The sequence below is a fragment of the Gigantopelta aegis genome, chromosome 12, assembly GCF_016097555.1.
Source record: "Gigantopelta aegis isolate Gae_Host chromosome 12, Gae_host_genome, whole genome shotgun sequence".
NCBI classification, from domain to species: Eukaryota; Metazoa; Mollusca; class Gastropoda; order Neomphalida; family Peltospiridae; genus Gigantopelta; species Gigantopelta aegis.
This window is the reverse complement of record NC_054710.1, coordinates 9,528,298-9,540,750: the sequence shown is the minus strand read 5'-3', so window position 1 is coordinate 9,540,750 and position 12,453 is coordinate 9,528,298. Positions and strand designations below refer to the sequence as shown.

Sequence of the window (12,453 nt, the reverse complement as noted above, 5' to 3'; positions counted from 1 at the left end):
AGGAAAATATTTAAATCAACATCACCCAGTCTTTCGAAAGTCTTGCTTTTCCAAATCACACACAAACATATTTAAATCGACATCACCCAGTGTTTCAAAAGTCATGCTGTTCCTAATTACGCAGGAAAATATTTAAATCAACATCACCCAGTCTTTCGAAAGTCTTGCTTTTCCAAATCACACACAAACATATTTAAATCGACATCACCCAGTGTTTCAAAAGTCATGCTGTTCCTAATTACGCAGGAAAATATTTAAATCAACATCACCCAGTGTTTCGAAAGTCTTGCTTTTCCAAATTACACACAAACATATTTAAATCGACATCACCCAGTGTTTCAAAAGTCTTGCTATTCCTAATTACGCAGAAAAATATTTAAATCAACATCACCCAGTGTTTCAAAAGTCTTGCTTTTCCAAATTATACAGAAACATATTTAAATCAACATCACCCAGTGTTTCAAAAGTCTTGCTTTTCCTAATTATGCAGAAAAATATTTAAATCAACATCACCCAGTGTTTCAAAAGTCTTGCTTTTCCTAATTACGCAGAAAAATATTTAAATCGACATCACCCAGTGTTTCAAAAGTCTTGCTATTCCATTATGCAGAAAAATATTTAAATCAACATCACCCAGTGTTTCAAAAGTCTTGCTATTCCTAATTATGCAGAAAAATATTTAAATCAACATCACCCAGTGTTTCAAGTCTTGCTTTTACAAATTACACACAAAATATTTAAATCAACATAATCCAATGTTTCAAAAGTCTTGCTTTTCCTAATTACGCAGAAAAATATTTTAATCAACATCACCCAGTGTTTCAAAAGGCATGCTGTTCCTAATTATGCAGAAACATATTTAAATCGACCATCACTCAGTGTTTCAAAAATTTTGCTTTTCCCAATTACGCAGAAAAATATTTAAATCGACATCACCCAGTGTTTCAAAAGTCTTGCTATTCCATTATGCAGAAAAATATTTAAATCAACATTACCCAGTGTTTCAAAAGTCTTGCTTTTCCAAATTACACACAAACATATTTAAATCGACATAATCCAATGTTTCAAAAGTTTTGCTTTTCCTAAGTACGCAGAAAAATATTTAAATCAACATCACCCAGTGTTTCAAAAGTCTTGCTATTTCTAATTATGCAGAAAAATATATAAATCAACATCACTCAGTGTTTTAAAAGCTGTTCCTAATTACGCAGAAAAATATTTAAATTAACATAACCTAGTGTTTCAAAAGTCTTGCTATTCCTAAGAAGAAACATACTGAAATCAACATAACCCAGTGTTTCAAAAGTCTTGCTTGTCCTAATTACGCAGAAACATATTTAAATCAACATAACCCAATGTTTCAAAAGTCATGCTGTTCCTAATTAAGGAGAAAAATATTTAAATCAACATCATCCAATGTTCCACAAGTATTTGAGAAAGTCACTAGCTTTCTTTGAAGCTTCAGCTTGTGCCCTACATATTATAGTAATCCAGTTAAAAAATGTCCACTAACCCTGACCAAAAATTCAGTATCCGGGCTATGAATTTATCAAACCGTATAATTTCCAAATGTCTTGACTTTTAAAGTTATCTCCCTTGGTACAAATAACATTATTATGATTTTAGCTGAAGTAAAACATTAAATTTATGAATTTATAATCCAAATAAGATTTTACCGTGTCTGGTCTGACCCATGGCACTAACCCACCGGTAGGAGGGGAGTATAGTAGGTGGTTACAAGTGCCTCTTAACAATGTCAGAAGTAACTACTGAACACTCCCCGAAGTGGTCAGAACAAGCCCATAGCTAAAAGCTGATGGGGAATGACAGATGTGTGTCACAAATAGCCACAAGAGACAAGCACCTGTCGCGGTTGGAGAGACAAGGATTGGGATGTGGAGGTAGACAGCAAAAGAAGTTGAAAGATAAGAGTTGCCAGATCGGAAGAAACGAGATGGAATTCAAATGAGTAAAAGGAAAGGAAGATGGAAATGTTTTATTTAACGACGCACTCAACACATTTTATTTACGGTTATATGGCGTCAGACATATGGTTAAGGACCACACAGATATTGAAGGAAGGAAATCTTTTATTTAACGACGCACTCAACACATTTTATTTACGGTTATATGGCATCAGACATATGGTTAAGGACCACACAGATATTGAGGTAGGAACCCGCTGTCGCCACTTCATGGACTACTCTTTCCGATTAGCAGCAAGGGATCTTTTATATGCACCATCCCACAAACAGGATAACACATACCAGGGCCTTTGATATACCAGTCGTGGTGCACTGGCTGGAGCGAGAAATAGCCCAATGGGTCCACCGACAGGGTAAAAGGAAAGGGGGCAGTGGGATAAAAACAATTATTTTATATATTTTACCTTGTTACGAACTATTCACAATGTTCAAAATTTTTACAAGCATATGGTCAATAAAATAGAATGTTAGTACCATGCAATACACAGTACCTTCTTTATGATTTGTTTGGCTTGTAAGTGGGCGTCTTTTCTCTCTCTGAGAGCTCTGCGCTTTTTCTCAAGTTCTTTCTCACGTTTTTCACGATTTTCCTTCACCTGTATATCAAACAATAGAAGAAAACACACACTTATGTTATTTATTCAAAAAGAGAAACATGAATTAATGCTATCTGACACCCTGGTATTCTGTCAGTGGTTAACGATTAGTTACAAGACAGGAAAGTATATCTAAATATAACAATGTGATTGTCATATTACAGATGAGGGAGACAGTAGAAATGTAATTTACAAAATATTGATTCAGAATTAAAATGTTATTTTAGAAGTGTTGTAGGATAAATGAAATTTGCTACTCAAGTTTTTTAATATATAAAATATCAACTGTGTCTAGTTAATCGATATTTGTCTCAGCAGAGCTTCGATAAATACAGATTAATGTAAAATTGGTTGATAGTTTCCACATTAAAAAAACATTGTGACAAATTCTCTGCTAATCAAATATTATTATTTACCATTATTAATATCGATATAAAAATAAAAATTAATGACACCACTAGAGCACATTGATTTATTATTGGCTATTGGATGTCAAACATTTGGTAATTATGACACGTACATGTAGTCATCAGAGGAAACCCGCTATATTTTTCCTAATACAGTAAGGAATCTTATAATTATACATACACTTTCCCACAGACAGGAAACCACATACCACGGCCTTTGACCAGTTGTGGTGCACTGGTTGGAACGTGAAAAAATCCAATCAGTTGAATGGATCCTCTGAGGTGGTTCGATCCTGCGACACAATCCCCTCAGGCAAGCACTCAACCGACTGATTTAAATCCTGCCCCTCTGTTTATCAACGGTTAAAGGTAGTACTAAACCAAATAATTTCCAGCTGGGTCAAAGTTTGAGGTGCGCCAAACTTTTGATATAGAAGTGAACACCACAAGTCCTGTGATTGGTGATAAATGTGTGTGTTGGTTGTCAAAAAAAAAGAATTTCATCTGGGGAAAAAATGTATGCAATTTTATTTCATCTAGTACCACTGTGTCAAATAGCCTTGTGTTTGAAACATGTATGGGTTACCTGTAAAAAAAAAATACTAGAATTTTGTGCGGAACTAGGGTAGTCATAGATACTACCCGTTATCTCAGAAATGAGCAGCTTGACTCCTATTTTTTTCCCGATTCACTTTGAGGGTGATTGGTGATCGTATTTACATCCGTGGAGTTTATGTCGATTGATACGCTGCAGGTAGGATTTTCAGCCTCATATGTTACTATTGTCGTCTATGGGATTTGATTTGGTAGTATACACCCTATAGTTTGTTTTGTTTAACAACACCACTAGAGCACATTGATTAATTAATCATCAGCTATTGGGCGTCAAACGTTTGGTCATTTTGACATATAGTCATCAGAGAAAACCCGCTACATTTTTCCTAATGCAGCAAGGGATCTTTTATATGCACCATCCCACAGACAGGATACCACGGCCTTTGATATACCAGTCGTGGTGCACTGGCTGGAAAGAAAAACAGCCCACTGGGATCCATCCCAAACCGACTACGCATCACACGAGTGCTTTACCATTAGGCTACGTTCTGCCCACTTTTTAATATCTAAAATATCAACATAATATACTCAACAATGAAAGTTTAGCTAATGTTAAAAGAAATGGTATAACATTTATAAATTAACCTATTTTTATTAATTAGTATTCACATCTGAAATGTTTGCAATTTACAAACAACAAACTCATCAACCTTTGCCTTAACACAACAGGAGGATCTGGTTTTCTTTAACCATGGCAAATTTAGACGTCATAAAAGACATTTGCTAAACTTTTGTTGTTGAGTATATTTATAACAGAACCTGCTGATGCCGAAGCTCCATCTTAAGTCTTGGATCTTTCCTCTTCTTGCTTTCATCGAGGCCGAGGTCGTTGAGGAAATCCTCCTGAACCACTTGTTTACCCAGCATTCTCTGTACGATCGACTCCACCGCAGATGTCTCGTCAAGATTGTCAACATCAAAGAAATTATCTGAAATATATATATATATATATATGTATATATATATATATATATATATACATTACCCCAGCAGGCACTCATAACGGGGAAAATAAAAATAATAATTTCTCACTGAGAAATTATCATGCATTGGTTTAACTTACATTTGGACTAGTTGACGCCAACAAACCAATCACCTGGTCGGTACTAAATATGAACTCATCATGATTTGGCAAAGCACACACAATGACGTCATGTAGTTTAAAGCGTTTGTGTCTTTCTGGTTTCAGTGTTAAACTTGTAATAAAATGGTAGTTTAATGCAATTCATTATAGATTTTTTTTTTTTTACAGAATATACAGAACTTTGGGTTTTGAATGTTATCTGTGAACTGTGAATAAAATACAAAGTCAAAGCAAAGAACAGTAAAGCAGTTTACGTCATTTCTATATACATGGACGTGTAGCCGATGTAGGCTGTATTGAAAATAAAGGCTTTAAAAAAAACCCCAAAATAGTTGGGGTAATAAATAGTATAACAAAGTCGGTACCAGTTATTATCAAATTTATGTCCCTCGTGAAATAATTTTCACTTGTCACAACATAAATTTGATAATAACTGGTAACTCGTTTATTATCCTCGATATCTTTGGTGGGAGCTATTCAATTTATCCATAGTATAACCTATTTCATGTATAAATGTTGATGAAAAAAGGTTGGGTTTTTTTTTTTTTTCCAACAAAACCACCAGAGCACATTAATATGTTAATCATCAGCTAATGGATGTCAAAAATGTGATAATTTTGACATAATTTTAGATGAAATTTTGTTTTGTTTAACAACACCACTAGAGCACAATAGTGACATTGACACATCAGCTATTGGATGTGAAGCATATAATTTTGACAGTCTTAGATGAAACCCACCACAGCAAGGGATCTTTTAGATGCACTTTCCCACAGACAGAATACCATTTACCACAGCCATTAATATACCAGTCATGTAAATTATATCATATAACAGATGTTGCTTGAACATTGAATGTCAAACTATAGTCCGTCCCATCATTCTATAAATACATTTTATGTAAATAATTTCAGTTTGGTTTGACATATGAAGAAAAGTAAAAGTGTTTTAGAAATAACCAAAAAATACTCCTTTTGTGCGCAATTTAGACAACTATCAGCTCAGAAATAAATAACTTGTAGTAAAGTTCATAGTTTGAAAAAAGCATCCCCTGATGGTCAAACTATAGATACCTGGGATTTTTTAAATATTACAGCATCAGATTCACAAATTGCAGTTGATAAGTAAGTCCTGAATAGCAGACCTTGCTGTTTACGGTGAGCAATCACTCTCGCTCCTCATCACTCACCTAAGATTAGTTCAAGGAGAGTGATTTTCAGGATGTAAATTTATATCCGGTATCAATATGTAATGGTAAAGTCTTGTCTTCCATAATCTAAATTAGGGGAGCAATTAAGCACTCCCCTGAATTTTTTTTTAATGGTGACTTTTTGAATAGCTCCCACCCACCCCAAAACACACACATTATGCCCTGGATTACATTTCGGTGTACTAGCGTACTGGGATCTCACAGAGTTAGGTCCCCCCTCATTGTTCCCTGGTTTATCTGTCAGTGTACTAGCATACTGGGATCTCACAGAATAAGACAGGTGCCCCCCCCCCCCCCTCACTGTTCCCTGGTTTACCTGTTGGTGTACTAGTGTACTGGGATCTCACAGAGTTAGACGGTCCCCCCCCCCCCACTGTTCCCTAGTTTACCTGTCGGTGTACTAGCATACAGGGATCTCACAGAGTTAGACGGGTCCCCCCCCCACTGTTCCCTGGTTTACCTGTCGGTGTACTAGCATACTGGGATCTCACAGAGTTAGACAGGTCCACCCTCATTGTTCCCTGGTTTACCTCTCAGTGTACTAGCGTACTGGGATCTCACAGAATAAGACAGGTGCCCCCCCTCATTGTTCCCTGGTTTACCTGTTGGTGTATTAGTGTACGGGATCTCACAGAATAAGACAGGTGCCCCCCCCCCCCCCCCTCATTGTCCTGGTTTACCTGTTGGTGTACTAGTGTACTGGGATCTCACAGAATAAGACAGATGCCCCCCCTCATTGTTCCCTGGTTTACCTCTCGGTGTTCTAGTGTACTGGTATCTCACAGAATAAGACAGGTGCCCCCCCCCCCCTCCCCTCATTGTCCTGGTTTACCTGTTGGTGTACTAGTGTACTGGGATCTCACAGAATAAGACAGATGCCCCCCCTCATTGTTCCCTGGTTTACCTCTCGGTGTACTAGCGTACTGGGATCTCACAGAATAAGACAGGTGCCCCCCCCCCCCTCATTGTTCCCTGGTTTACCTGTTGGTGTACTAGCGTACTGGGATCTCACAGAGTTAGACGGGTCCCCCCCCCATTGTTCCCTGGTTTACCTGTCGGTGTACTAGCATACTGGGATCTCACAGAGTTAGACGGGTCCCCCCCATTGTTCCCTGGTTTACCTGTTGGAGTACTAGCGTACTGGGATCTCACAGAGTTAGACGGGTCCACCCTCATTGTTCCCTGGTTTACCTGTCGGTGTACTAGCATACTGGGATCTCACAGAGTTAGACGGGTCCCCCCCATTGTTCCCTGGTTTACCTGTTGGTGTACTAGCGTACTGGGATCTCACAGAGTTAGACGGGTCCACCCTCATCGTTCCCTGGTTTACCTCTCAGTGTACTAGCGTACTGGGATCTCACAGAATAAGACAGGTGCCCCCCCCCTCATTGTTCCCTGGTTTACCTGTTGGTGTACTAGTGTACTGGTATCTCACAGAATAAGACAGGTGCCCCCCCCCCCCCTCCCCTCATTGTCCTGGTTTACCTGTTGGTGTACTAGTGTACTGGGATCTCACAGAATAAGACAGATGCCCCCCCTCATTGTTCCCTGGTTTACCTCTCGGTGTACTAGCGTACTGGGATCTCACAGAATAAGACAGGTGCCCCCCCTCATTGTTCCCTGGTTTACCTGTCGGTGTACTAGCGTACTGGGATCTCACAGAGTTAGACGGGTCCCCCCCCCCATTGTTCCCTGGTTTACCTGTCGGTGTACTAGCATACTGGGATCTCACAGAGTTAGACGGGTCCCCCCCATTGTTCCCTGGTTTACCTGTTGGAGTACTAGCGTACTGGGATCTCACAGAGTTAGACGGGTCCACCCTCATTGTTCCCTGGTTTACCTGTCGGTGTACTAGCATACTGGGATCTCACAGAGTTAGACGGGTCCCCCCCATTGTTCCCTGGTTTACCTGTTGGTGTACTAGCGTACTGGGATCTCACAGAGTTAGACGGGTCCACCCTCATTGTTCCCTGGTTTACCTGTCGGTGTACTAGCATACTGGGATCTCACAGTTAGACGGGTCCCCCCCCACTGTTCCCTAGTTTACCTGTCGGTGTACTAGCATACAGGGATCTCACAGAGTTAGACGGGTCCCCCCCCACTGTTCCCTGGTTTACCCGTCGGTGTACTAGCATACTGGGATCTCACAGAGTTAGACGGGTCCACCCTCATTGTTCCCTGGTTTACCTCTCAGTGTACTAGCGTACTGGGATCTCACAGAATAAGACAGGTGCCCCCCCTCATTGTTCCCTGGTTTACCTGTTGCTGTACTAGTGTACTGGGATCTCACAGAATAAGACAGGTGCCCCCCCCCCCCCCCCCTCATAGTCCTGGTTTACCTGTTGGTGTACTAGTGTACTGGGATCTCACAGAATAAGACAGATGCCCCCCCTCATTGTTCCCTGGTTTACCTCTCGGTGTACTAGCGTACTGGGATCTCACAGAATAAGACAGGTGCCCCCCCTCATTGTTCCCTGGTTTACCTGTCGGTGTACTAGCGTACTGGGATCTCACAGAGTTAGACGGGTCCCCCCCCATTGTTCCCTGGTTTACCTGTTGGAGTACTAGCGTACTGGGATCTCACAGAGTTAGACGGGTCCACCCTCATTGTTCCCTGGTTTACCTGTCGGTGTACTAGCATACTGGGATCTCACAGAGTTAGACAGGTCCCCCCCCCCCACTGTTCCCTAGTTTACCTGTCGGTGTACTAGCATACTGGGATCTAACAGAGTTAGACGGTTCCCCCCCCCCCATTGTTCCCTGGTTTACCTGTCAGTGTACTAGCATACTGGGATCTCACAGAATAAGACAGGTGCCCCCCCCCCCCCTCACTGTTCCCTGGTTTACCTGTTGGTGTACTAGTGTACTGGGATCTCACAGAGTTAGACGGTCCCCCCCCCCCCCCACTGTTCCCTAGTTTACCTGTCGGTGTACTAGCATACAGGGATCTCACAGAGTTAGACGGGTCCCCCCCCACTGTTCCCTGGTTTACCTGTCGGTGTACTAGCATACTGGGATCTCACAGAGTTAGACGGGTCCACCCTCATTGTTCCCTGGTTTACCTCTCAGTGTACTAGCGTACTGGGATCTCACAGAATAAGACAGGTGCCCCCCCTCATTGTTCCCTGGTTTACCTGTTGATGTATTAGTGTACGGGATCTCACAGAATAAGACAGGTGCCCCCCCCCCCCCTCATTGTCCTGGTTTACCTGTTGGTGTACTAGTGTACTGGGATCTCACAGAATAAGACAGATGCCCCCCCTCATTGTTCCCTGGTTTACCTCTCGGTGTTCTAGTGTACTGGTATCTCACAGAATAAGACAGGTGCCCCCCCCCCCCCTCCCCTCATTGTCCTGGTTTACCTGTTGGTGTACTAGTGTACTGGGATCTCACAGAATAAGACAGATGCCCCCCCTCATTGTTCCCTGGTTTACCTCTCGGTGTACTAGCGTACTGGGATCTCACAGAATAAGACAGGTGCCCCCCCCCCCCTCATTGTTCCCTGGTTTACCTGTTGGTGTACTAGCGTACTGGGATCTCACAGAGTTAGACGGGTCCCCCCCCCATTGTTCCCTGGTTTACCTGTCGGTGTACTAGCATACTGGGATCTCACAGAGTTAGACGGGTCCCCCCCATTGTTCCCTGGTTTACCTGTTGGAGTACTAGCGTACTGGGATCTCACAGAGTTAGACGGGTCCACCCTCATTGTTCCCTGGTTTACCTGTCGGTGTACTAGCATACTGGGATCTCACAGAGTTAGACGGGTCCCCCCCATTGTTCCCTGGTTTACCTGTTGGTGTACTAGCGTACTGGGATCTCACAGAGTTAGACGGGTCCACCCTCATCGTTCCCTGGTTTACCTCTCAGTGTACTAGCGTACTGGGATCTCACAGAATAAGACAGGTGCCCCCCCCCCCCTCATTGTTCCCTGGTTTACCTGTTGGTGTACTAGTGTACTGGTATCTCACAGAATAAGACAGGTGCCCCCCCCCCTCCCCTCATTGTCCTGGTTTACCTGTTGGTGTACTAGTGTACTGGGATCTCACAGAATAAGACAGATGCCCCCCCTCATTGTTCCCTGGTTTACCTCTCGGTGTACTAGCGTACTGGGATCTCACAGAATAAGACAGGTGCCCCCCTCATTGTTCCCTGGTTTACCTGTCGGTGTACTAGCGTACTGGGATCTCACAGAGTTAGACGGGTCCCCCCCCCATTGTTCCCTGGTTTACCTGTCGGTGTACTAGCATACTGGGATCTCACAGAGTTAGACGGGTCCCCCCCATTGTTCCCTGGTTTACCTGTTGGAGTACTAGCGTACTGGGATCTCACAGAGTTAGACGGGTCCACCCTCATTGTTCCCTGGTTTACCTGTCGGTGTACTAGCATACTGGGATCTCACAGAGTTAGACGGGTCCCCCCCATTGTTCCCTGGTTTACCTGTTGGTGTACTAGCGTACTGGGATCTCACAGAGTTAGACGGGTCCACCCTCATTGTTCCCTGGTTTACCTGTCGGTGTACTAGCATACTGGGATCTCACAGTTAGACGGGTCCCCCCCCACTGTTCCCTAGTTTACCTGTCGGTGTACTAGCATACAGGGATCTCACAGAGTTAGACGGGTCCCCCCCCACTGTTCCCTGGTTTACCCGTCGGTGTACTAGCATACTGGGATCTCACAGAGTTAGACGGGTCCACCCTCATTGTTCCCTGGTTTACCTCTCAGTGTACTAGCGTACTGGGATCTCACAGAATAAGACAGGTGCCCCCCCTCATTGTTCCCTGGTTTACCTGTTGCTGTACTAGTGTACTGGGATCTCACAGAATAAGACAGGTGCCCCCCCCCCCCCCCCCTCATAGTCCTGGTTTACCTGTTGGTGTACTAGTGTACTGGGATCTCACAGAATAAGACAGATGCCCCCCCTCATTGTTCCCTGGTTTACCTCTCGGTGTACTAGCGTACTGGGATCTCACAGAATAAGACAGGTGCCCCCCCTCATTGTTCCCTGGTTTACCTGTCGGTGTACTAGCGTACTGGGATCTCACAGAGTTAGACGGGTCCCCCCCCATTGTTCCCTGGTTTACCTGTTGGAGTACTAGCGTACTGGGATCTCACAGAGTTAGACGGGTCCACCCTCATTGTTCCCTGGTTTACCTGTCGGTGTACTAGCATACTGGGATCTCACAGAGTTAGACAGGTCCCCCCCCCCCACTGTTCCCTAGTTTACCTGTCGGTGTACTAGCATACTGGGATCTCACAGAGTTAGACGGTCCCCCCCCCCCATTGTTCCCTGGTTTACCTGTCGGTGTACTAGTGTACTGGGATCTCATAGAGTTAGACAGGTCCCCCCCCCCCCCCCCCACTGTTCCCTAGTTTACCTGTCGGTGTACTAGCATACTGGGATCTCACAGAGTTAGACGGGTCCACCCTCATTGTTCCCTGGTTTACCTGTTGGTGTACTAGCGTACTGGGATCTCACAGAGTTAGACGGGTCCACCCTCATTGTTCCCTGGTTTACCTGTCGGTGTACTAGCATACTGGGATCTCACAGTTAGACGGGTCCCCCCCCACTGTTCCCTAGTTTACCTGTCGGTGTACTAGCATACAGGGATCTCACAGAGTTAGACGGGTCCCCCCCCACTGTTCCCTAGTTTACCTGTCGGTGTACTAGCATACAGGGATCTCACAGAGTTAGACGGGTCCCCCCCCACTGTTCCCTGGTTTACCCGTCGGTGTACTAGCATACTGGGATCTCACAGAGTTAGACGGGTCCACCCTCATTGTTCCCTGGTTTACCTCTCAGTGTACTAGCGTACTGGGATCTCACAGAATAAGACAGGTGCCCCCCCTCATTGTTCCCTGGTTTACCTGTTGCTGTACTAGTGTACTGGGATCTCACAGAATAAGACAGGTGCCCCCCCCCCCCCCCCCCTCATAGTCCTGGTTTACCTGTTGGTGTACTAGTGTACTGGGATCTCACAGAATAAGACAGATGCCCCCCCTCATTGTTCCCTGGTTTACCTCTCGGTGTACTAGCGTACTGGGATCTCACAGAATAAGACAGGTGCCCCCCCTCATTGTTCCCTGGTTTACCTGTCGGTGTACTAGCGTACTGGGATCTCACAGAGTTAGACGGGTCCCCCCCCATTGTTCCCTGGTTTACCTGTTGGAGTACTAGCGTACTGGGATCTCACAGAGTTAGACGGGTCCACCCTCATTGTTCCCTGGTTTACCTGTCGGTGTACTAGCATACTGGGATCTCACAGAGTTAGACAGGTCCCCCCCCCCCCACTGTTCCCTAGTTTACCTGTCGGTGTACTAGCATACTGGGATCTCACAGAGTTAGACGGTCCCCCCCCCCCATTGTTCCCTGGTTTACCTGTCGGTGTACTAGTGTACTGGGATCTCATAGAGTTAGACAGTCCCCCCCCCCCCCCCCCCCACTGTTCCCTAGTTTACCTGTCGGTGTACTAGCATACTGGGATCTCACAGAGTTAGACGGGTCCCCCCCCATTGTTCCCTGGTTTACCTGTTGGTGTACTAGCGTACTGGGATCTCA

General features: G+C 44.1%; 1 protein-coding gene across 1 annotated transcript in view; it reads right to left on the bottom strand.

Moving 5' to 3' along the window:
- The window catches only part of LOC121385722 (coiled-coil domain-containing protein 191-like), a 55,466-nt gene that overhangs the window by 28,363 nt on the left and 14,650 nt on the right, over nucleotides 1-12,453 (bottom strand). Inside the window, exons 5-6 of the mRNA XM_041516486.1 lie at nucleotides 4,363-4,532; nucleotides 2,477-2,581 (exon numbers count right to left, since the gene is read on the bottom strand). Of these exons, the coding sequence (XP_041372420.1) occupies nucleotides 2,477-2,581; nucleotides 4,363-4,532 (275 nt within the window). The remainder of the gene's footprint in view (nucleotides 1-2,476; nucleotides 2,582-4,362; nucleotides 4,533-12,453) is intronic.